Source organism: Sardina pilchardus, chromosome 5 (genome assembly GCF_963854185.1).
Source record: "Sardina pilchardus chromosome 5, fSarPil1.1, whole genome shotgun sequence".
Taxonomy (NCBI): domain Eukaryota; kingdom Metazoa; phylum Chordata; class Actinopteri; order Clupeiformes; family Clupeidae; genus Sardina; species Sardina pilchardus.
The window spans coordinates 32,481,134-32,504,984 of record NC_084998.1 but is presented as its reverse complement, the minus strand read 5'-3'; the positions used below and the strand labels follow the sequence as shown (position 1 = coordinate 32,504,984).

Here is a 23,851-nt window from a genome sequence, read left to right as displayed (position 1 = left end):
TTCATCATGTTGACATAATGTGAATTGTTGTGACAAAATTAACAAAAAAGCCTCAAACACTGGTAAACTCCAGGTGCTGGGCAGAGGAAGAAAATTAGTAAGAGCAGTAAAAGTCAAGACTCCTTTTTTATTACTAATTGTTGTAGAAAGAACAACATAAGAACAATGCTTGGCATCTGTTTACATAAGAAAATAGAGTACAACAGGAATTTATATATTTATACATCATTACATCAAACACATTAGCATTAACTGGACAAGAAAATGCACATAGATCTGCATTCTCAACCACATACGTTTGGTCCCCCTGATTTTCCGACTGTCGTTTGGCAACAGGATCTGTATTTGCTGGGTCATCACCTCAGCATAATAGTGCAAAGCCTTTAAGCCCACCGTCAATGTGTACATGCTGGGCACAGTTAAAGTTCTTCAATCATATCTTTTTGCGTTCAGAATTTTTTTTAGTTGTGTTTTTTTACTCAGTCAAGGGAGATTGTTTGAAATTGTGCATCTCTCCTGCCCCCTTGTGAAGGCGAAGTGTATGGGCTTTGAGAGCGGCCCTCTGGCATGTCGGTGCTGTTGGACCCTTTGGTAGTGCGACCTCTCCTGATGACCCTCCAGCGGTATGGCGCTTCCCTCTTCTCCTTCTCGGGCTCTTTGGGCGCGCTCACTGGCTCTTTGGGCGTGCTCACAGCGCTCGTGTTGGGGGTCGCGGGAGCTGCCCGGCGAGAGGGGGACGGGGAGGGCTTGCGGATGGTCTTGCCGGCCTTTCTCCCAAAAGACGCCAGCAGGCCCTTCTTCTGGGACTGTTCAGCCTGCTTCTGCTGACTCAGCACATTCTGTTGGAGGAGCAGCTGGAAGTCCTCCTGGTGCGGAGAGACACACAGAGACACATTTTCATTTCCCACCTCAAATCTCAAATTTCAAATTACATTCACACTCTACGCTATGCCCATGTTTAAGACCATCTGAAAAGGCATTTGTTTTAACCAAAATATTTTCAGTGTGTATTTTAAGTATTTGTGTGTGTGTGTGTGTGTGTGTGTGTGTGTGTGTGTGTGTGTGTGTGTGTACAGCTGACACTGGCACATGAGCTGCCCTTGCCTTGCAGTGTGTGTTTTTCTTTCTTTTTTTTTTACCCCAGAGTTAGAGGAGGATACGCACCCTTCTCTTCTCTGTATGTACAATAACCCATTCTGACACCGTTAGTCTAGCTTAGCATTCAATTCACTCGAAATAGGTTAGACCAGTTATCCTGAGTGCAGCCTCCTTTTACACCAGTTCTCCTGTAGCTCCTCTCATTTCTCCCCAACAGTTGCCGTGTTCCTTTAAGTAAACTACATATACTACAGCACGTCTGATCTCAGATCAGCTCCTCTCTGAGCGCACCTTCCAGGCCTCCAGCTCCAGAGAGAGCTCCAGCCGGTGTTGAACAGCCTCCAGCAGCTGGTTGTTCAGGGTCATCATCTCCGTCTTACTGTTCAGCAGTTCCATCTCCATTGCTTTCTTCCTGCCAGACATATAATGCAACACAATTACACAACACAACACAACACAACACAACACAACACAACACAACACAACACAACACAACACAACACAACACAACACAACACAACACAACACAAGCAGAGATGTAAAGGTCCAGCTTTAAGTCCTTCCATGTATTGGTTCTACCAGGTTTCACTAATTAACTGATCTATCTGACTTAAGCATTTTGTTAATTGGAATCAGCTGATTATGTGATTGTTGGAACAAAATGTTGCAGGACTTTCACTTTCTGAAGCCGAACTTTTACACCTCACAACACAACACAATTGACCTTATTCATATGTCGACCATGGTAAACCAAAATGCTATGGAGTAGTAGGCTACACTGATCATGCATGTTGTCGCCACCTACTGGCGAATGCATAGAACATAACAATACTGGTTTGTGTACCCCACTTACAACACAACATGAAAGAAGATTAGTTTGCACATGATTGGAGAGTTCAGGCTCTAGCCCTAGCAAAACAGAGAATAGAAAATACAGTGGACTGTATTTACCTAAGCACTTTGATGTACAGTATTTTGGACATTTTAGCTGAGGCTAATGGTTGATATGTAAACAAGATTCATCTGAGAAATATGTATAGAAATAAGAGTCAAAGGTTTGAAATTCAACATTAGTCCTAATCTCTAGTCATCTCTCCCTACTAAAACTGTTGATTAGTCTGCTGCGTTCATGTCCTCGGCCAAGCATCAGTAGCCCTTATTTGGTGTTGTTGGATGTGTTTAAGTACCACCACACATTGCAGAGGTATGACTTGACAGTATGGTTACATTCTGTTTACAAAATAAAATCTAACGAGTTTGATGAAAACTCCTTTTTGAAGTTATAAAAGGGATAAATTGTTCAATTTCCTGCTGTTGGAAGGGAGAGAGAGAGAAATGTCCTTCTGCAGTTTGGAACTCACTTGGCAACAGCTTCATCTCTGTCTCGTAAGGCCTGCTGTAGGACAGCATTGTCCCCATCTTCAGTCCTTCCCTGTGGATCATGGGAAATGGAGTCTTTTAATGAAGCATCAAATTACTACACAATGTCTCAGGAGCAACTCTATTATTGAAATCAGGACTGCCAAAATAATACACTCCCCTTCATGCTGAGCATAGAAGAATGAAAAATAAAATGTGAAGCATTTGATCCCCAACCACCACCTGAAATCACCCCGCTACAACAGGAACTCAACTACAGGCACACACACACACACACACACACACACACACATACACACACACACACACGCACGCACACACAGAGAGAGAGAGAGAGAGAGACACACACACACACACACACACACACACACACTGCTTCTCAGGTCACCTCACCTTGTTGTTGTTCATGGCCAGTGAGCGCGCCACTTGCTGTAGCTGGCTGAGAGCCACGTCTAGAGGCCCCTCAGACCCAGAGCCGTCTGACGAGGCTGGAGTCATGTCTGTTAGAGGCCGCAAGAGCTTCAGAATGGACTCAACCTCTTCAGTCACCTACACAGAGTGAAAGCGAGGAAGAGAGAAAGTGAACAAAATTATTGCAATCTTTTAAAAGTGTGACAGATCATATTAAACCAAATTAACTCTAGGGTTTCATACAAGCTTTGTATTTTAAAGGTATAATTAATATATGTATTATGTCTGACCATGACCCTTTGTTGTACCCTTTAATTAGTTTTTAATTGAATTTGTTTTAATTCAATTCAGTATTTTTCCACTGACAGTATACAATACACCCTGTCCTAATGAAGGAATGACTTGATCAAACCTCAAAAAATCCTATTGGATTCCAATCAGATTTTGGAACCAAACAAATACGATTCCAATAGCAACAATCCAATAGGATTTAGGAATCCTATTAGCCTGGCTAGCACCACAACTTCTGAATGAGACGTGGTCTGGCAACCAAAAGTTCATTTTCTCATATTTGAAAAAATGCCCAGATCTGTTTATTGGGCGCCACGGATGTCTATCAAATGCGTCTGTGCATCATTGTCTTGCTTTCCCCCCTGTTCTGTGATTGGTCCCATATCTGAGGCAAAAATGAAGGCGATAGTTTCCAGGCTGCCTCAGCAGTGTGAATCAAATTGCGCACAAGGCAGCATGGGAACACCCAGGCTAGAATCCTATAGGATTTGTTTCAAAATATGATTGGAATCCTAATGGATTGAAAAGGAAAACTGAAATGGACCTTAAAAGGGTGAAGGGGTGAAGAGGAACACATAGTCAAAAACAGAACAAGATGGAGGCAAATTGCTGATGCCTTATGTGCCTTTAGGCACCAAGAGGATTAGTAGTAATATTGCTTTAAGTGAAAGCCAGTGCAAGGTCCAACCTACAGTACCTGCTGTTTCTGCTGAGTCCAGTTTGGGTCGTTCTGGTTCTGGAGCTTGTCCACCTGGGCCTTGAGCTTTAGACTCCGCCGGCGAGACAGCTCCACCTCACGCCGCACTTCCTTCAGCTGCAGAGGGGCCAGCACAGGAGACAAGAGGTGTCAGACAACACAAACACAAACACAAACACAAGCACAAGCACAAGCACAAGCACAAGCACAAGCACAAGCACAAGCACAAGCACAAGTACAAACACAAACACAAACACAAACACAAACACAAGTAAACACACAAACAAACACAAACAAAAGCACAAGCACAAACAAACATGTGACAAACTGTTGGAGTCAATGTTTCTTCAACCTGAAACTGTTTCTAATCAGAGGCTGTTCAGAGTAACAGTACCCTTCATGCTGATAGTGTGTGTGTGTGTGTGTGTGTGTATGAGAGAGAGAGAGAGAGAGAGAGAGAGAGAGAGAGAGAGAGAGAAAGTATGTGTAGGTATGTGTGTGTAAAAGAGTGAAGGGTGGGGAAAAGCAGTGTGTGAATGCATAACAAAGCTGTAAGTATGGCCTCCATATGACTGAGGTCCTTATTAAATGACTTTCAGAAATCTTCCTTATCATGAATCCACATAGGCTCGCTCTTGCCATCTCACAGCCATATAAAACGGCAGAGCACAAGGAATGTTGACTTTCTGGCTAAACTAGACCGAATTCTGTAAGGTCAGTGAACACTTTTTTCCACTTGTTAAAAATTAGCCACGGTGAATGGCAACTTTAGTAGGCCCACAGCTATTTGAAGTCTTTATCTACTTTCTGCCATGCCCTAAAATCAAACAAACCCATTTCCCCCTGCTTGTTCTCTACAGTATGTGTCGCACATAGTCCAAGCAGACAACCTCTCTTCCTAGTTCTCGGTGTGATCAGCTGTTGCTGCTGAGTGTTTCTTCCCCACTCACCGTGTTGGACACTGGGCTGGACACCCTCCTTCGTAATGGGCTCCCACTCCTCAGCAGGTCCGGCAGCGTCCCGTCCACATAGTGCCGCTGCGGGGCAGGCCCTGGACCCTCCTCCGCCACGGACTGCAGCACGGCCTCCTCGCGCTCCGCCAGAGCTGCCCGGCCACCGCTCTCTGAGTGACCACTGCTCTCCCGGAGGGCTTGTCTGGTGTAGGTTTCTGTCGACTCGGACATGATACTCTGCTCCTCCTGATCCTGTGAGGACTTGACCGAGCTCGAGTCGTCAGCGTCCGACACAAAGATCTCCACTCCTTCTCCTGGGACGTCCTCCGGGCCTGGCTGCTCAAAGGCCCTGGGTGTCATCAGCCCCTCCAGTATGCTCAAGGGTGTGCAGACGTTACGCTCAGCAAAGATCACCGGCAGTGGCTGGATATCTCTCTCTCTCTCGGGGTGAGCTGCCGAATCCATCGCGGGCTCTTCAACAACAACAAGTCAGCTACCACAATGGAGAATGCACAGGGACATCTGAGACACAGACATGTGAAATGCCAGCAAACCTGTTTTACCTGTCTGTGGAAATGGGACGAGCGTTTGTCATCATGGAGTGGGTGTGACGTCAGCGAGGGTGTATCACTCATGACGTCAGCATTCTTCAGACTACTAAACAGACACTTAAGAATAGAGCATGCCTTAATACGGTCTAAAAATAGGACCATGGCACTAATGCTGTCTAAAAATAAGACTTTTCAAACTGTTACGGCAACAAGTGTGCAATATACTGTTGTTTTTCCTTCCGTCTTTGTGCAATTCCACCCTGGACAGGTTGTGCTTTACGTAATAGCCTGATAAAGTGAACTTGGCAAGGTGATGAAGCAGCAGTTAATAGGGCCGTTTTCACTGCAGGAACTCGGGTGGTAGCTTTCAAGGACTTAACGCCTTTGTGTGTCACCACCGCAGGAATTTCCACGGGGTGATCACTTTTACTGGGGTGAAATGGGTTTCTGTAGCCTGGATGAACCTGTTACGAACGTCAGTGGGCTCCTCTCCAGACCGACCTGCAGAGCAAATTGAAATGTGCTAACGGCTCGTCTGGGTTCACCCAGGCTCAGGTTTCTGCTCAGTAGTAGGTACTTTTGAGCAGTCCTGAAGCTTTGGTGACTCCTGTTCTTGTTGCAGCAGAAGAGGAGACTGCTAGTGTGGAGGTTGCAGTGCTATGACTCCTGTTCCTGTTGCAGCAGAAGAAGAGACTGCTAGTGTGGAGGTGGCAGTGCTATGTGGTCTGGCTCAGAGCGGTAGAGAAAAGAGTGACGACGCCCCCATAAGAGACCGTGGAAAAAAAGGACCGCACTTTCCCATGCCAGTTTCCGGGTTATGGGAGTTTTGGAACTTCAAACAGCCAATCTCTTGGTCAGTAGTCAATGAGTTAACTGACTCACCATGTCCAACACTCTCCAGCACCCAAATACATCCCACCCTCCTGCGATTCAGCACAAGTTTTTTTTTCTATGGCCTTGGTCTGGCTGCCTTGTTGCCTGGAATTCTGTGTTGCTGTTTTTTTTTTCTTTTTCAGTTAGCCTATTAGCTGGTTTCATTCTCATGTAGCTCAATGCAAATCAAACCAGCTAATAGGCTAACTGAAATAAAACCCTGCCAATCTATAAGTATGGTGAAGGGTATGTGATGATGTGGGCCAAAGGCCAAGGGGACTTTATCAGGGTGCATAGTGTCCTGGATCCATTAAATAACTGGCATTTAAAAAATAAAAAATGCTGTCTGTCTCTATGGAAATGTTAACACATGGAGTTAACAAAGGCATTCCAATACTTATGACCCCTGTATTTTACGGAAAACATTTATTAATTCACTATACATTATTCATTCACAAAGAAAATGTATGTCCTTAAAGGTTGGATATTTCTATATTCTTTTATTTAAGGTTTTAAGATCAAATCCAAAAGATGATTTTATATTCCTCTTTATAGTCAACTTTAGCATGTGTTCCAGTACTTATGGAGGTAATTATACAGTCATTTCCTGTGTATACGTCCCATTGTGTATGGGCCGCAGTGTTTAATGCATCTTAATACCATACTAACTGCCCCCACGTGTATTAACCTCATAGCTGAAGAAATTTTGCAAAATCAATGTATAAACCGTGGCTAATACTTAGGAAATTACAGTACTTCATTTTTACACCAGTTTCTCAAAAGTGCTACTGTTTAATACGTGTATACGCAAACACTCAGTGCTATCAGATGAGTGCTGAGTGGCAAAAGCCTCTGCTAAATACCACAAACAAAGACAAGGGCACACATACGTAGTGCTCTCAGTGCTATCAGATAAGTGTGGAGTCGCTTTGGACAAACCCATCCGCTAAAGACCATAAACAAAGCAGATAGCCAAGATGCCGAGAGGGATTCGCTTCCAAACCTGCTGCGACTTCTCTCTACTCAGCTCACTGATCTCTCATCAGTCAGAGCCGCTCCTGATTAGGTCAACATATCAGATTTAGTCAATCATATTTCCCTGAACTCAATTAGGGGAGTATGAAACCAACACCGATTAGACACATGCAGAATAAGGAGACTCACTGCACAAGAGGTCTGAAGAACACATAGGCCTATCCTCCCAAGTCTTACCTCTCACTATCACACCTTTTTAGGAACGGATGATATTGTACAACACCAAACTACATGCATCTGTTTGTATGTGTATTGTATGTGTCCTATATACTGTTTGTGGGAGGGTTACTAGTTTGTTTTGAAGCATTGGAGCCTGCTGTGATCAAACCAATGTCCCTTTGCATTATAATTAAATTCAATATTATTATCAGCTCAAATAAAATTATTCAAACATAATCTTACACAAATGTCACAATATTCATAACAATCCTGCCACATCTGAGAGTTAATATAGCACTTAATTCTAAGCAGCTAAGACCCTACAGAAACACACTCTCACACACACACACACACACACACACACACACACACAGTGAGCAACAGGTAAAACTCAGACTGTAAACATAATGGATTTAATGGCTTACTTTCAGTGACAAGCTTTCCTTAAATGGAAGCAAAAGCATCATCACTGTAGAAAAATATTACAATTCATATTCATGTATTCTATGTTGACAAAATCACAGCAGATCAAACAATTCATACCCCACAAAGAAAATACAATTATTTGCTAGTCATTTTGCAAGGCATTAGTCAACTCACAAATCCAAACCCTAACCATTAAAAGATTGGACCTACACTATTAAAAGGCCCATGCACTTCTTTACGGATCAAGCAGATAACTTGTTTTGGGCATCCAAGACTGGATTTGTACCGGTACTTCTGTGGTCAAACACTGCCAACTCGTAATACGTAACAAAAATCCAAGCCACTCGGGAACCTGATAACACCCGATATGATAAATGTGGTCTTCCAATATGTTCTTGACAGGAGAAGATGCAGTAACTCGTTCATGAACCGACAGGAGGTTCTCATTTTATCTTGCGAAACAATATTCCTAGAGGAGTATTGTGGTTGACTTGATATAAGAATGCTCGGTGGCATACTTGCCTATCCTTGCGTTTCAGTAATCTGAATCAGTAATCTGATCTCGGGGTCTAAAATGTTGTCTCTGGTTAAATGTGGACCAATTGAATTCAGCTTCTTTGAGCAACAGTATGCCGCCATTTCAGTATGAGACAAACGCACACCAGTGGTTTTTTTTACGAGCTGTTGGTCGCAGGATGCGTAGTCGTAGATGAACTGAAGGAGACTGCACACTCTTTTTCCAGTAATTCAGTAAACTTTTTTAAAATGACTGGTATCGGAAAAAGAGTGAGCGGTCTCCTTCAGTTCATTAAATTACTGTAAGGCTTCAGGCCGAAACTTTGTTTTAATAAATTACTGGCAGTTCATCTACAGTATGCTGTCAAACATTTAATCCAATCAGCAAACTCACATTGGCAACACCATGCCATATGAATAGAGGACCTACATACTACTGTAGGAGCTGTTGAGTCAGGAAAGATAGCTTCTTTTCATGAATTATTCAGTAATTACAACATTTGAGTAGTCATGTGACATTATGTCCATCACACACCTGACAGTAACTGACTTTTAGCAGAACCAGTGAATGCCCAAAAATGCAGTGGAAGAACATAATCAATGTCCAAAATTATATTTTGAGTACACAGAAAAATAGACAGTCAACTGATCAGCAGGGGTACAATTGCTACAATGCTACACATACCGATAAGAGTTGTTAGTAGATTTACTGAGGTCAATTTGCTGTGGTGTCAAATACAATCAATCTTCCGAGACATTTTCATGATCATCTCAATTTGCTGATTCTCAGTTTTGTTTTCAATAAATATGTTTTGTTTATTGCACACACAAAGTAGTGGTTGCATTTTAAACCAGCAACATTCCATCATCATGGCTGTCTAGGAATGGGTAAAAATTCCAAAGGAAACCGTTACTTTGATATGAACGGGGTCAGTGTAAAGGCAAGATGCGGCTGCATTTACAGAGATAAGATTTTTGTTTCGTCTTTAACGGCAAACAGTTGTAGTGAAGAGAGAGGAGAGAGAGAAGAAAGAGAGAGAGAGACATTAAGCAAAGGAAAGCGTGCTAGTGTTTTGAAATCCCATGGCTGACCAAGGCTGTGGAAACCCTCACAGGTGATTCACTTCCCTAGAAATGAGTTCCATCTTCACCTGCTGGGTGGCTTTCCGATTGGCTACTTCAGAGGAGACGCTTTCGTCGGGATCATTATTCTTGACTCCATGTGCTGAATCAGAGGGACTGAGAAGGAGAAGAGAGCAGAATAGTTCTTTCAGGACCTTACCAGTGGCGTTGTTCATTTGGCCAAAATGCTAACCGGAAAAATCATATTGCATATTTCCAACTCATTAGTAGCATTACACACTCACTATGCATATTGTGCAAATCTCTGAAGAACATACATTACATCCTAAATAAAACTAAATGGATTTTATTGTAATACACTTTCAGCTCCTACTGTGCATGTTTTTTTAATCAACTTCACACATTTCAAATGTGTAACAGTGTGTATCTACCAGATGTAAGTCAAATATCACCTGTATAATTACCTTTTCTCTACCGGTTACAGAACTCACCTGTAACATGACCTTACCCTTACCTGCTACAGGCCTCGCCTACAAGGTGACCTTAGCCCCTCCTGCTATACACTATATTGCCGAAAGTATTCGCTCACCTGCCTTGACTCACATATGAACTTCAGTCACATTCCATCCTTAATCCATAGGGTCATTATACAAAACTAGTGCAGTGCCCGTGCAAACAATGTTTTCCAAGAAACTTGTTGCCCAATGACGTTGATGCAGGTAGATCATGTTAGATTGGTGATGATGTAGAATCAGGCCTGTGATGTTAATAGAACTTTTTTACTCTTTGCAAAGTAAAATAAGTGAAGGGGACAGGCGTTTGAGTTGCAGCTAATGGCAATATCCTAAAACGGATAGTTCCGGTCCTTGATTATGATTGGCTGAATCGCGTTCGATGCCGTTGTATATAGGACGATAAACACACACCTTGACCGCATTTCGTTCTATAGTAATGCGCTAGCACAAAACTAGCAGTGGCTGCGTCTTGTTGTTGCATGGCAACCATTCATATGGAGGGAATATATTTCTTGGCGGAAGAATGATTATCTATGAATACAACATTACTTTTTCGTGGCTGTGCCTTTGTTTCATGAAATCTTGCTAGATCGACGTGGCAACCGTTTTAGAAAAGCAATAAGCCACTCGAGTCCGTGCGTTATACTGTATAATCGAACAGCGAAGGGGGTTAGATTATACAGTATAACGCACGGCCTCTCGGGGCTTATTGCTTAATTAGACACCCCCCGTGCGCTTTTGCTGTTGTTGGGAAATGATAGCCTAAAGCTAACCACATGACATGGCCATGCCAGTGCTATGAACTCAGAAGTGATGTTTGAATGAATGTTATGCCCATAGCCAATGTCCAGATAGAGTCAAGAGCGGCTGTTTTAAATGCAAATTTTTAACAGAATGTTGCTTGCATTAATAGATAGATAATCATTATATTTCAATTACTCTGTTTTCATTAGTGTTGGAAGTCATAATCACAATTAATCAATCAATTCGATTAATTGCACAGCCCTACTTGTGTCGTAACTTCAACTTCCTTTGTAGCCTCATCTCTACCGGTTTGCCAGTCTCACCTGTGTAGTAGACTGCCTCATCCCAGCCTTCATGTTTCCAGGCAGCATTTCTAGTCTCCTCTCTGGACTGCAAGTCTTTGTAAGCTGCAAGAGAATGAAATGATTCAAAGCTGGTCGTGGTTACCTTTTTAAAACGGTCTATACACTGAACGTCGAAGTCATGTCATGGTGACTGTGACGCCTAAAAGTATGCATTATTGTTAGCACACAAGAGTGCATTTTGAAAGAACTGGATGTACGTCCACGTCAGGAATCACGTGTTTTGCTGACTCACCCCAGAGGTGATGCACCAGGTAGAGGTTCCCAATCTGAGAGAAGAAGCCGCCAACAGCCTCATGGTTCTCCTGGCGGAGTTCGATGGCTCGCGCCCTGTACAAAACAGTTCCTCCCTCAATCAGCATTATTCAAAACACTTCTTTCTATCTATCTATCTATCTATCCATCCATCTATCTATCTACAGTGCCTATAGAAAGTCATCATACCCTTTTGAAATAGTTACTTTTTCTGTCTTACAGCCTGAAATCAAAACCCATTTTAAAAAAGATCTTTCTCAGTTTTATTTACAAATTCAGCTGTACAACATCAAAATAATGAAACATTTATTCACTGTTGTGTGTTCTGAAAATGTATAAACAATTAAAAACTAGAATAACAGGGTTGGAAAAGTCATCATACCCCTGACTTAATACTTTGTAGAGCTTCCTTTTGCTTTCATTACAGCCATCAATCTGTTTGGATATGTCTCTATTATAGCTTTGCACACCTAGATTTGGGAATATTTGCCCAATTTTCCATGCAATTCCATCCAATTTTTAAAATTCAGTCAAATTTGACCATATGGCTCTCTGGTCATATGCTGTTATTTTAACCAACAGAACACAAAGACAGATTCTTCAGAGGCCTAGTATAGAGTTAAGCGTTTACCCACACTACATCATTCAGCAGACAGACTAATCACTGATAGCCTTACACCGTGTCCTAATTGTAAGCGACTGCGTGACTGTCGTGTTGCGCCGGATTGTTTGTGTCCACATTGTATCCGTTAACATACTTTAATGAACCTTTGATACGTCATGAAGAAGTTAATGTCAAGGCGACGCGACGCGACTAAAATAGAAACGGACAGAGCGACAAAACAGGGTTGAAGAAGTCGCGTAGCAAAGCAACTTGTCGCGTTCGGTCGCATCGCATTCAGTCAGGACATTCCAAATGAAAATACAGCGATGGAACTGATTTTGTCGCACGCATTCGGTCGCGTCGCTTGCAGTTAGGACACGGTGTTAGTGAGATAGATATAGTTACTGAGACTACACAAGCCTGGTAGCTTTGGCCTTATCTTAGGATCATCCTGGTGTGGCATAGTATTGAATTGAATCAGCATATTTTGTTCAATCACTGTAGACTACGGTCATTACTTCATTGTGCAACCTGATTTTTAAATGAAGGATTTTCATCATTTTCATCATTTTGGTCATAGCAGGCAAAAGGATATCAGTTGAATTATGGCAGGCAAGATAGATATATTTCCTTAAAATGAATAGATTTTTCATTTGGTCTTATTGGTATATTAGAATATACAGTAGCTTGAACAAACCGTTTATAACATACAGCTACTACAATCTGTAGAGGCAACAATAATACGTGCATAACTGCATTAGTAAACACCATATGAATAGAGATTTTTTAACATCTGTATACATAGTACAAAGTATCATGGTGTTTCCAAGTATCGACGTTTTCATATTTGTACAAAACATTAGTACTTACATTTAGTATTTAAGACTTCTAAAAAATAAATAAAGTTTTGGTTGAATATTCATTGGGTTATACAGGCCTATTGGGTTAAATGTGTTGTTGACACTTTACTGTTTGGAAAAAAGCAGAAGTCTTACCAGTAGTTTCCCCACTCAATCATAGTTCCAGGCTGAGAAGAGATAAATCAGAAGTGAGACATGGTCAGTTTCCTCACACTAGGCTACTGTAGCTCCTTAGCTAATACTCCACCACTACATTTCCTCACACTAGGCTAGCTCCTTAGCTAATACTCCACCACTACATATCCTCACACTAGGCTAGCTTCTTAGCTAAAACTCCACCACTACATATCCTCACACCACTATGCAGATGGCAAGTCTTCATTTTGACAAAGTCACTGTTCAGCCGTTTGACCACATTCACAGACTAATGATTTTATTATTATATTGTATAATTACATTTCTATGTACAAGCCAAAATACACTACTCATTCAAAGGCAGGGATATTTGCCTTTCAAGTGACATTTCAGGATGAGCCTAAAATCCACTATAACCTTTACAGGTGAACTTAATGTGACCTCTAAACTTTTCAATGTCCAACAGTTCCGACCTTCTGTACTGAAACATTAAATTTCACCGGAAAGCCAGATATCCCTAACTTTTTGTGAGTAATGTATACTTCAATTCATATACCACCAATGCAACAGAAGTACCGGTACTAATATATTCGTGTGACCTTGCTATGTGCTAAAGTGTCTAAATTCAAAACTATCAAAAGCAGTCAGGGGGCTGCATACCTTCACTTGCATACAATGAGTCAAAATGAAACAATACTGTGTGAGCGAACACAAACACAAACTTAAATAAGGTAGGATGGAAGGACTCGATTACTGATACAATACAATCACCTCTTCTCCCCTAAAAATATACTCTGACAAAGTTACATGCACATACAGTACATAACGATGCACACATACCCTGAGCTGGTACGATCTCAGTTCGTATACGTTTGGCCCTTCTCTGGGCATCGGCTCATTCCAGAAACTGAACTCCAAAAGCAGCTGGTTCCGACGGGACAAAAGCATCTTTGACCGCTCTTTTCTGAAGTCCGTGAATTCCTAAAAACAATAATTAAAAAAGCAGTGAATATGTTAATTCTACTGTTAATTATAATAGTAGAAGTATATGGGTAAATGTACACACTATTCACCCTATTACTACAGTTAAGTTTCGATTTGCTTTAGGTTTACAGGTGGTTATATCTACACTGTTTTCCTGTGACTATTAGGCAAAAATATTTATATTTAGTGAAAGTTGACTGGAATTAGCAGATGCTTTTATTCAAAGCAGCACAGACTTGCAACAGCGGCTTCGAGTATCAAACCCGAGCCAAGCGATTGTCAGGAGGTGATGTTAGCACAGCTTAGATGTACTGCAAACGAAGAAATGAGTCTGTCTGAAATGAGTTACCTGATTCTTCCTGAGTTTGCTCATCACATCAGTCAAGGCTGGGTATCCTCCTCGATATCTCCAAATATGAACTAGAGGAGACAGAAACAAATCAACACTCAACAGCAAGCACTATATGACTGGGAGCTATAACTTAATGCAATTTGGATGTAATTTAAGTAAAGGGCCACAGCAAACCTTTTGAATATTTCCAAGAATATTTCCAACTATGTAATGCCATAGAACAATACACATAAATTCTATAGTACAATTGATAAATGATTATTGCCGGTTGTCAAATCAGTTGAAGACCTTGTAGGTTTATGAATTCTATTCTTGTATAGTTAAGAAATCTGAGGTCATACCTGCCTGGTCCTGCTCCCCATACCAAGTGTTCCAGGTTCCCACCAGCTCACACGTGTACTGGGGATCGGAGTGGATCGAGGGAAGCACTTTCTCACTGTGAAGAGAGAGAGAGAGAGAGAGAGAGAGAGAGAGAGAGAGAGAGAGATAGAGATAAAGAAAGAAAGGAGGAGAGAGCAATTATGTAGATATTTAACAACAAGAACTGCCATCTCAAACACACTGTAAAACTGCAGATGTTAATAAAACACTAGCAGTATTCTAGTAAAATCTCCACAGAAATACAGTTGACATACAACATGGTGCATCTTAATGATTCAATCACATATTATATATTTAAATGCTATTCAAGAATCAATTTTAATATGCATGAAAGCATGCCACATTTGCAGTGCTTTTACCATATGAGCAGACAACATGCACCACTGTATCAGTGGATCTTACCAAAGCTTGTTGTAGTCATCAAGACACTCTGGTTTGACATTGTGAACTACAAAAGAAATACTTGTTTGAAATAATCCCAGTCAGAACAAAATTTCACTTGTAGCAGCAGTAAGCCTTATACGTCTTAAATTCTCCCTTATTTTAAGCAGGTTATTTGGCCACTCCAATCCCTGTTAGTTAACACTGTCAGCGCCAGAAAATTGTGAAATGCTGCAGTAGGCCTACACTGGATTTTGTAGAGGTTATGGTCTTCTTTCTTGGCTAGCAGATGTGAATGTGCGTCTTTCCTAGGGTCCACTTTGCGCACAAAAAGAGACTTGAACCAGCTGTCCTCACGGTTTTTGCTTGGTGATGCAGAGAGAGACCTGCAGATGGACAGGAGAAAGAAGTGTTTAACTCAACATGCCCATAGTTATTTTTACCAACTCCAAAAAGGTCAAAGGTATTTAGGCTACTCAACACAGTTGTTCAAGAACTGCGTCTATGCAGTGCATCAACTTGGATCCACCTGTTGCATGAATACATTAATCACACTTACATGTAATGGATAACTGCATTGAAGGTCAGGTTTTACTTAAAAGACTTTGGCTGCACTTAGAGAGATATTTCCCTCTTTAACCTAAAAGGTAAGCAAGCATGTGGCTGTGGCATTATACACTTGTATATAATATGTACCAGCGTTTCCTAAAATGACCGAAATTCTTGTTTAAATAGGTCAAGGGAACAAGTTCATGCTCAAAATAGCTGAGATTTTTTAAAAAGTCATTCAGTCATTCAGGGGCGAGCATTAGCAGAAGTCCCAACAAAAGTTGTAACGCCGCTGGTGCGAGCTAGGTTTGATGACATGAGTTTATTTTAAATAAATCATGTAACAATCCAAGTGGTAACTGTAACTAGAGAATAGACTCTAAGCAACAACTCCGTAGTCACATGCTATATCTAATGACCTTGAGCGACAATTCAGTGGCGATATCATGTTAGCCTAAGATTACCAAAGCCGTCCAGCCGTACGGGTCAAAGCAGCTTGGACTTCCACTTAAACACTTGTCTGTAGTGCTACACCCATTGTTTTCGGAAAACTACTACTTCGACCTTCAAAAGAAATGCAGAAACATACATACCAAGGGGGAGAGAAAAAAGTTCCTGCTTTGCGGCGCTACAGATCTTAACTTGTGAATCAAATGGTTAGCCGATTAGCCTGTTCTACCAAAAGAGCCTAATGTTCAGAGCCCCTTCTGTGCACGAACTACTTGCATCTAAATCACAGGTAGCTAGCTGTGCAAGTTAGCAAGCAACTACGAACACTTCGCACAAGTGCATTACCAACTTCTAATGAATCTGCTGAAGTGATCTCTCTGAAATGTAGCTTTCACCTTATCGTGAGAGAAACTTGCTGGTTCCCTCTGACACCCTTTCTAGCCTGGTTGAGGCTGTTTCCCACACTTTGGAGGACTCGAGTCGCCATCTTTCCCTGAATGAGCTCTGTGCTCTGTGACTGTGTGTTGTTGTGGCCACACGATCCCAGGCAAGAAACATTACAGAATTAACGTCTAACCTCTCGCCACCAGAGGGCAATATATCGAAGTTACTTTGTAGTTGACCCTCAGTTTGAACCTTGAACTACTTCTGCACCTCCCCATGTTAAACGTGTTCTATCCATACCTAGGTCTATACTCCATACACAGTAAAAGATTCTAGCCTATCACTTATTATGCTGTGTTACAGATCTCACATAATAGAAGAAATAGCCTACCATGAATATGTTTGCCACTGTGATGATGCATGTGTCTTTGTTGCTGGGTGACCTAACCAGTTAGTTATTCTGACTGGATGATAATGATTTGTTGCCCGATGATATTTCTTCAGACACCAATTCTGTTGCCCATAATCAACAGGACCCTTGAAAAGTCTGAAATATAGGCTAGGCCTATTTTATTTCTCCTGAATATTTTAATCTCTTTAAATGCCATTATAAAAGACAAAATGTAAAGTTTGTAAAGTATTTGCTGAATAACTTGCTTGATTGTATTGTATAAACAATAGGCTGAAGACTGCCCAAGATCTCCGCTAAAAGCACCAAATGGTTTAGTCTGCCTGCAGGATGATAGGTAGGTTATAGCCTACACTTTTTGCTGTCAAACTGATGACGACACTTTCTCAAGTTGTATTTCTATATGCAAGTGTTTTGCATGTGGTGAAAGTCTCTGCACGTAGCTGAAAGTTAAAAGAGTTAGAGGAATAGTGAGCTATAGTTTCTTTCTCACTCACACACACACACACACACACACACGCGCGCGCGCGCACATACACACACACACACACACACACACACACACACACACACAAATAGGAAGGCTGTGGTTCTATGACTGCTTTCATTTTCTGCATATGTCACACAGTCTGTGCATGTAGTCACAAAGCTCTGGCATAGTTTCAAGTCCCATCCTGTCAAGGTTTTGGGTGTATTTTATTTTTTCTACCATGAGTAAATGTCATGCTGAGGTAAGTTTAACAGGTGTTACCTTTACATCATTCAAAGCTGCTATAGGCTATGGTTTAGGAGCTACTCTATTGATGTTGTTTATGTGAATAAACCATAAACTCCCAATAGACTTGCTTAAATCGTTAGGAAAAAGAAAACTGAATACCAGTGTAGGTTTTAATGGGTTGTATTAGCCTATAATATGCTTTACATGTTATCAATTAAAATATTTCAAGTCTCAATATCAATTGCCCCAGGACCCCTTAATAATTGGAATTATTTTCTGCCATATGGCCCACATTTCTAGCAGCACACTTGGTCAAAGATGAAGGTCATAGAGTCATGACATTGTTACGATCATGACGAAGAAGAAAACCCAAATGTTGAATTTAACGAGAGGCTCTGCTGGGCAAAATTGCAATATCCCTCCAAAGTTTGCTTTTCTGTAACACTTGGTTTTTATATGAGCTGCACAACATTGTAAACAGAATCTGCACCCGCTCTTCATCTTGACAATGGCCTTTTATTTTCCATAGGAAAGGCCAGGATGCTTTATTTGTAGCACATTTCATACCAAAGCAGTTCAATGTACTTTACACAGACATAGTGATGAAATGCTCTTCTCATCTGGTATTTTATGTTGCTGAATATTTGTTTGAATTATGCTTATTTGTTCTCTGTCTTGACCAGACCTTCCTGGTAGAAAAGTTATTGTTTCTCAATGAATGACCTTCATGGCTAAATAAACTAAAAACGAAAAAAGATACAATATGACTGCAGTGAACAATAATTTCTTGGAGTGTGTAAGTTTGATTAGCCTAACTGAACAGAGAACAGAGTTGTAGTTAACTATACTATTGGCAAAGATAGAAATCAAATGAGACCGTAAGCCTTTATCTGATCAGATGTGTCATGACTTGAGTATGTCCAAGGCCAGACTTGATGAATGCTGTGAATAACTTGATGTCTCATTCAACCTGTAGCAGTGAAAGAGCGTGTGATGCACTCCAGAGTTGTCAGAGTGGTGCACGCATATGCATTGGCCAGAGTAGCCTACGCATACTGTCAGTTTTAGTCATCAGTAGTCACTGCAGGGCTTTGTCATGACTTGGTGTCTGTTAACAAGCAATCAACACATGGAAACTGCACACATATAGGCCTACAACAGGGAGGAGGGTTGCTTAGGATGACTCAAAGGGCCCTGCACTGACAGGGGGCCCTCAGAACAAGATTATTGGCAACGATTGGTGTTGAGGGCTGGGGGAGGGTTATAGTATTCTTATCATGGGACAAACATTTCTCTCAGCACTCCAACACAGCAACAGCACAAAAGCCTATCTGGTCACTTATCTATAAACTGCATCACCTCCACTCCTCTGATCATAACCCAGCGACAGATGCAAGAGGAGGGGGTGATACGGCCAGAGGCCATAGCCTTCCTCATCCACATCATGGTCAAACAGTGACAACTTCTCTGATCAACCCTGAGAGAGAGACAGAGAGAGAGAGAGAGAGAGAGAGAGAGAGAGAGAGACCATTACGACAATGGGCATAGGACAACGATGAAAAAAACTTACTTCAGGATATGAGAATTTAATGTTCAGATTTTCTGTTTATTTATTTCATCTTACTTTTTTTCAAAGCCATGTAGGCTACATAACTGTTTAAAAAGAATAGCCTATGCTCTGACTGGGAATGCAGAAATATGGATTCTGGTTTTATCCTATTTTGCGCCGGCTTATTCATCTCACGAGTAGCTAGTTAGAGTCTACTAAGGTTAATTCTTCGGTCCAAATTATAAGTTTATGAGTTTGGAAGAATTGTTTAGTAGTCTGAAGCGCAGACTCTCTCTCTCTATCTAGCTTACTCCCGAGAGCGCTGCACCTGTTTAGCCGGGCACGCTAAGCGCGATCCCGCGATGTGTGGGCGCGCTCTTTATGGCAGGTCTCAAAAGGGGGGGTAGCAGCAGCGCATGAGTGCGTCGTCGTTACCAGGGACGGGGTGTAGCTGTGGGTAGAAAAACATCCACTGAAAAAAAAAAAAAAAAACAGCTTGAGTAGCCCACGCAGTTGTTGACTGTATGACAGCGGCCACCGTGCTCATGTCAACCACAAGGATGAGAAAGCAATCGGGACAGGGCAGAGCTTTGATTGTTTCCTAGGAACCGAACAGCACCGGGAAATAAAAATGGAGTGGTAGGCGATCCACGGCGCGAGAGGCGCGTCCACCTGCTGCTACAGAAGAGTCCTGGCTCGTGGGTTAAAAACAAGGTGAGCTTGCAGCAAAGCGCAGCGTGGGAATCACACGCATAGCCTGCTGATAATTTCCTTTAATCGCATGAAAAGCGGGTAGTGTTGACGGTGGTACGGCGGCCCTGCGTCTGGGGTGGTTAGACTGATAGGCTACGGTGCGGATCAACCCCAAGATGCTCGGTGTGAGCATGCAACAGCAAGGGATAGACGGATCCGTGATACTACTCCTGTGAGACTGCTAGAGTTGAATGCGTAACCTTGTAAGCCATGTATATGTCAATTGTTTGTCATAACATTAGCCCTTACACTTACTGAACAGCCTTTTGAATGAATGCAAATACGAAAGGCCGGCCATCGATTTGGCTAGTTCTGCTCTGTGCAGGCAATAATAATGCCCTGCCCCCAGTACCCGTCCTCTCTCTCTCTCACTCACACACACAGACACACACACACACACACACACACACACACACACAGGCTACACACCATTCCCTTCCCTTGAAAATAAGACGTCAGAATTCAACATGCTCCTCAAACCAGCTCTGTACGATGCTGCGCATGCTGCAGTAACCTGTGTATTCTTTCTCTGGTATATTATGATGGCAGTTTTCAGAAGTGATATTGGATATGCAGGTCTATTATCATGACATGCGGCACTTGCTGGTTGGAACATGCCTGCTATAGGCTGTTAGCTGTCCTAGTAGTGACGGAACTGATACAGACTTCCCCTGGAAATGTTTATCGTTATTATTATTATTAGTAGTATAATTATTACCATTATTATCAGGTGATTATTATTCCGTATTTGCCTGTAGTATGTAGATGGCAGTATGCAAACTGGGACAGGCTATGTGCCTCTCCGGTCCCGTTATTTCCCATTACGCTTCTAAAACATGCATGAATAATAGCGGTTGGGCTATTGCGCCGTTAGTTTTGTATTTGTCTGTCTTGAAGATGACCTTCACGTTAATTTATCATTCGATCAGGCACTGAAGGATCATTTGCATGACCAGCATGTCTACGTGTGCTGTAAGTTCAAGTGGGGAAGCTCAGATATTTTATAATTCAGTATCCCAATTACGTTGACTGATAAAGATTTAGAATGTCATTTTATCGAGCTAGAACACAACATGTTATTTTTGACTATTGTGACTATTTGTGACTACACATCTGTGTTCAATAGAGTAGACCACGAAAGTCACAGAATCAAAATGTTGGAAGGCTTGTGTGTAGTTGTAATAGGCCTATAAACATTCACACATCTGCTGGGACAGGTAACACTATGTGCAGCTTTTGTATGTGGACCAACAAGTAGGTGCAATTTTGTGATAGCAAAATTGTTCCTCCTGGTCAGCTTTAGGAGATTTGTGTCTATGTTTCTGTTTTTTCCCCCCACAAAAATAATGCAAGACTTAAAACTCCCCCAGTATTTGTCAATAATCACATGCACCTTTTGGCCTATTTATTGCAGTCTGTGATGTTTTTCTTGCTCTGCGCAATTGCATGCATAAAACAAATCTGAGCAGAGTATCAAGATACACTGAATGTGCAGGACCTCTGGGAAACATGATGTCTTCACTCTGTTAGAATCTAGAATAGAAGCATCTTTCTATCTGACAACATAACTGCCTGTTTGTTGCACCTTTTAAGGTTAGTAAAGAGTCAGCTCCTGCTTAATACTTCCCTTACCAGTGTATTAGGATACAGGACAACTTTTGCCATAGCCTCTTGGCTCACCCCAGGGGCCCTGATTTAATTTAAGTGCAAAGTCTTAAGTCTAATGAAAGCTTGCTTAATAACAATTCAAAATCTATTTGCAAATTTGATACCAAAGATCCTAAGTGCAAACAGCAGTGGGTCAGCTAAAACGGTCTCATGACACATGAGGCTGTTCATTTCTGATGCTCATAGACTGCCTTTACTCTTTGCCCAGTATTTAAATTGGTCGGTCGGTATGGTCGGTATGGTACCTCATGGTCGGTATGTATTCAGCCTGAAGGAGATGGCAGGCCACATTCTGAAGACTTGAGGCAGAATGAGAAATTAACAGATTATGTAAATTGTCCTGAGTAATACTGCAGTACTGGTCTCAGGTTAGATTTGTGGTCGAGTTCGCACTGATTGACAACATATGCAGCACTTTGGGATCACTGGTTTTAGGAGAAAAATATGAAAATGTCAAGACTTCAAAATGTTAAACTACGTATCTCAAAGGCACCTGACTATTATAGGTACCTGACAAGATAACATATTGTGCAGCAGAAAAAAATCAGCAAAGCTTTCACAACATGACATTACTAACTGCAGTATATTGCAAACAGACATGTGCTAGCAGGCTTGCAGTTGTTTCTTCAGGGCCTTCTGTGTTGTTGATGGTGTTTGTATGATTTTTGCCATGCCTCCTGAGTAGTCTTACACTGCACATTGTGGATATGTGTACATTTGTTGATTCTTCTTAACATTTTCTTGCTTTAAGAATCCGCTGAGGTTCACGAATCCTTCCCATTTCCAGAGTAGAAGCATTCGTTTTCTATGGGCTATAAATTGGTCATAATGATCTAATGTTGTATTAATGTTAGTGCTCAGTAGTCAGTTAATGTGTTGGCAGCTGTGTACAAGCTGTTCTCACAATTGTTTAATTGTAAAGAATGTCTGAACATCTGAACTGTGAAAAGGTATCCTAAATAGTTCTTTCTCATCATCATAGTAAGCATGCATACTGTCATAGTGTTTGTACACATCAGGGGACAAAAGACATCTGCCCTAGTCCCAGACATCTGCATGGTGGCATAAACCGTGATGCGCCTGACTAGTCACTCCAGTCTCATCCAATCAGCAGTCAGGAGAATTGCTATTTACCCTGACTTATCCTAATCACACACTGACATATGAACAAGAGCCTGTGAGCAAATAAATTGGTAAGCTCACTGGGGCATTATATTTTTGAATGTCTCTGATCCAATCAATATCGTTGCTGTTGTTAGTTTTTGAGGAGACAGAGTATTGAATGTGTGCATTAATGCCTTAACTCCTTTTTCAGTCGGTGTGTGTGTGTGTGTGTGTGTGGGGGGGGGGTTCAGAAGAAGGCAGCACAGTTGAAATATTGAAGAGACTGATCGGGAACTGTTTTCAGCATGAAATGGGATCATGGACAACTGCAGCACAGAGCAGGGGCGAGTGCAGACAGCACATTAGATTGTGTAGATAACAGATTGCGAATAGCAGATTGTTTCAGGACAGATCTAGCCATCCTCCAGTGCCAGATCAGAGCCAGGCCCATTTCCAGATTTCTAGGATTGGTTGCAGCGTGACGGTTTATGATGGACGTCTGCAACACCCCGTATTGTAGCCCACTGTGTCCGTTTCTGTAAACTGTTTTTTTTTGTAAACAGAGTTACATGGAAGACAACTCAGACAGGGAAGGGTGAACCACTTTGACCATTGGTGACAACTGACTGACTTCGACACGATAGATTACACTCAGAGACAGTGTTCAGTTCTCTCTTGTTTCATGCATTACTGCATAGATCAACTTTGATACAAAGAATAAGCCATACTTTTGACACAAGACCACAGACTATTCAGTGGGATTTTTGTCAGTTTTTTACATAGTAGTCTATACACTCACATGTTGATAAATAAATAAATAAATAGTCGCAAGTTAGGCATTTATCATTTCTACTTGGTATAGAGACTGGATTAACCACTTCAAAACCATCATCTTTAGTTTATCGCATGCTAATAAAACCTAAAAAGACACAGCATATGAGAAGCTAGACAGCGCTGTATTGAAACTGGAAGGCTTGCTAATGTGTCCCTGCATGTGTGCGCTGCCTTCAGGTCATAATCAGAGTTGTTTAACCCAGCTGATGCGTAATAGTGATTCATCTGCGCACTGCCATTAATGCTGGTAGCACTGTCAGCTCAGGTTTGAAGTTGTAAGTGTAAGTGTACGGTACCCAAGGCAAAAAAAAACAAAAAACAAAAATACAAAACAAGAAATCCATGCCTGGAGACCCTGTAAAAGTAATGGTGGCATCAGTTGACTGC

At 41.6% G+C, this 23,851-nt stretch overlaps 2 protein-coding genes across 2 annotated transcripts; both read right to left on the bottom strand.

Moving 5' to 3' along the window:
* Nucleotides 1-107: 107 nt before the first annotated feature.
* bicdl2l (bicaudal-D-related protein 2-like) lies at nt 108-5,376 on the bottom strand. Its single transcript, XM_062537285.1, has 6 exons — nt 4,828-5,376; nt 3,878-3,994; nt 2,872-3,027; nt 2,460-2,530; nt 1,390-1,510; nt 108-866 (listed from the first exon to the last, which is right to left on the bottom strand). Exons 1-6 carry the CDS (start codon nt 5,293-5,295, stop codon nt 480-482), a joined length of 1,320 nt encoding a protein of 439 aa, XP_062393269.1. The 5' UTR covers nt 5,296-5,376; the 3' UTR covers nt 108-479.
* A 2,466-nt stretch (nt 5,377-7,842) lies between these two features.
* LOC134080712 (protein NipSnap homolog 2-like) lies at nt 7,843-16,594 on the bottom strand. Its single transcript, XM_062537283.1, has 10 exons — nt 16,441-16,594; nt 15,293-15,432; nt 15,068-15,113; nt 14,626-14,720; nt 14,282-14,352; nt 13,789-13,929; nt 12,949-12,980; nt 11,330-11,424; nt 11,056-11,139; nt 7,843-9,629 (listed from the first exon to the last, which is right to left on the bottom strand). Exons 1-10 carry the CDS (start codon nt 16,530-16,532, stop codon nt 9,565-9,567), a joined length of 861 nt encoding a protein of 286 aa, XP_062393267.1. The 5' UTR covers nt 16,533-16,594; the 3' UTR covers nt 7,843-9,564.
* Between the last annotated feature and the right edge of the window lie 7,257 nt (nt 16,595-23,851).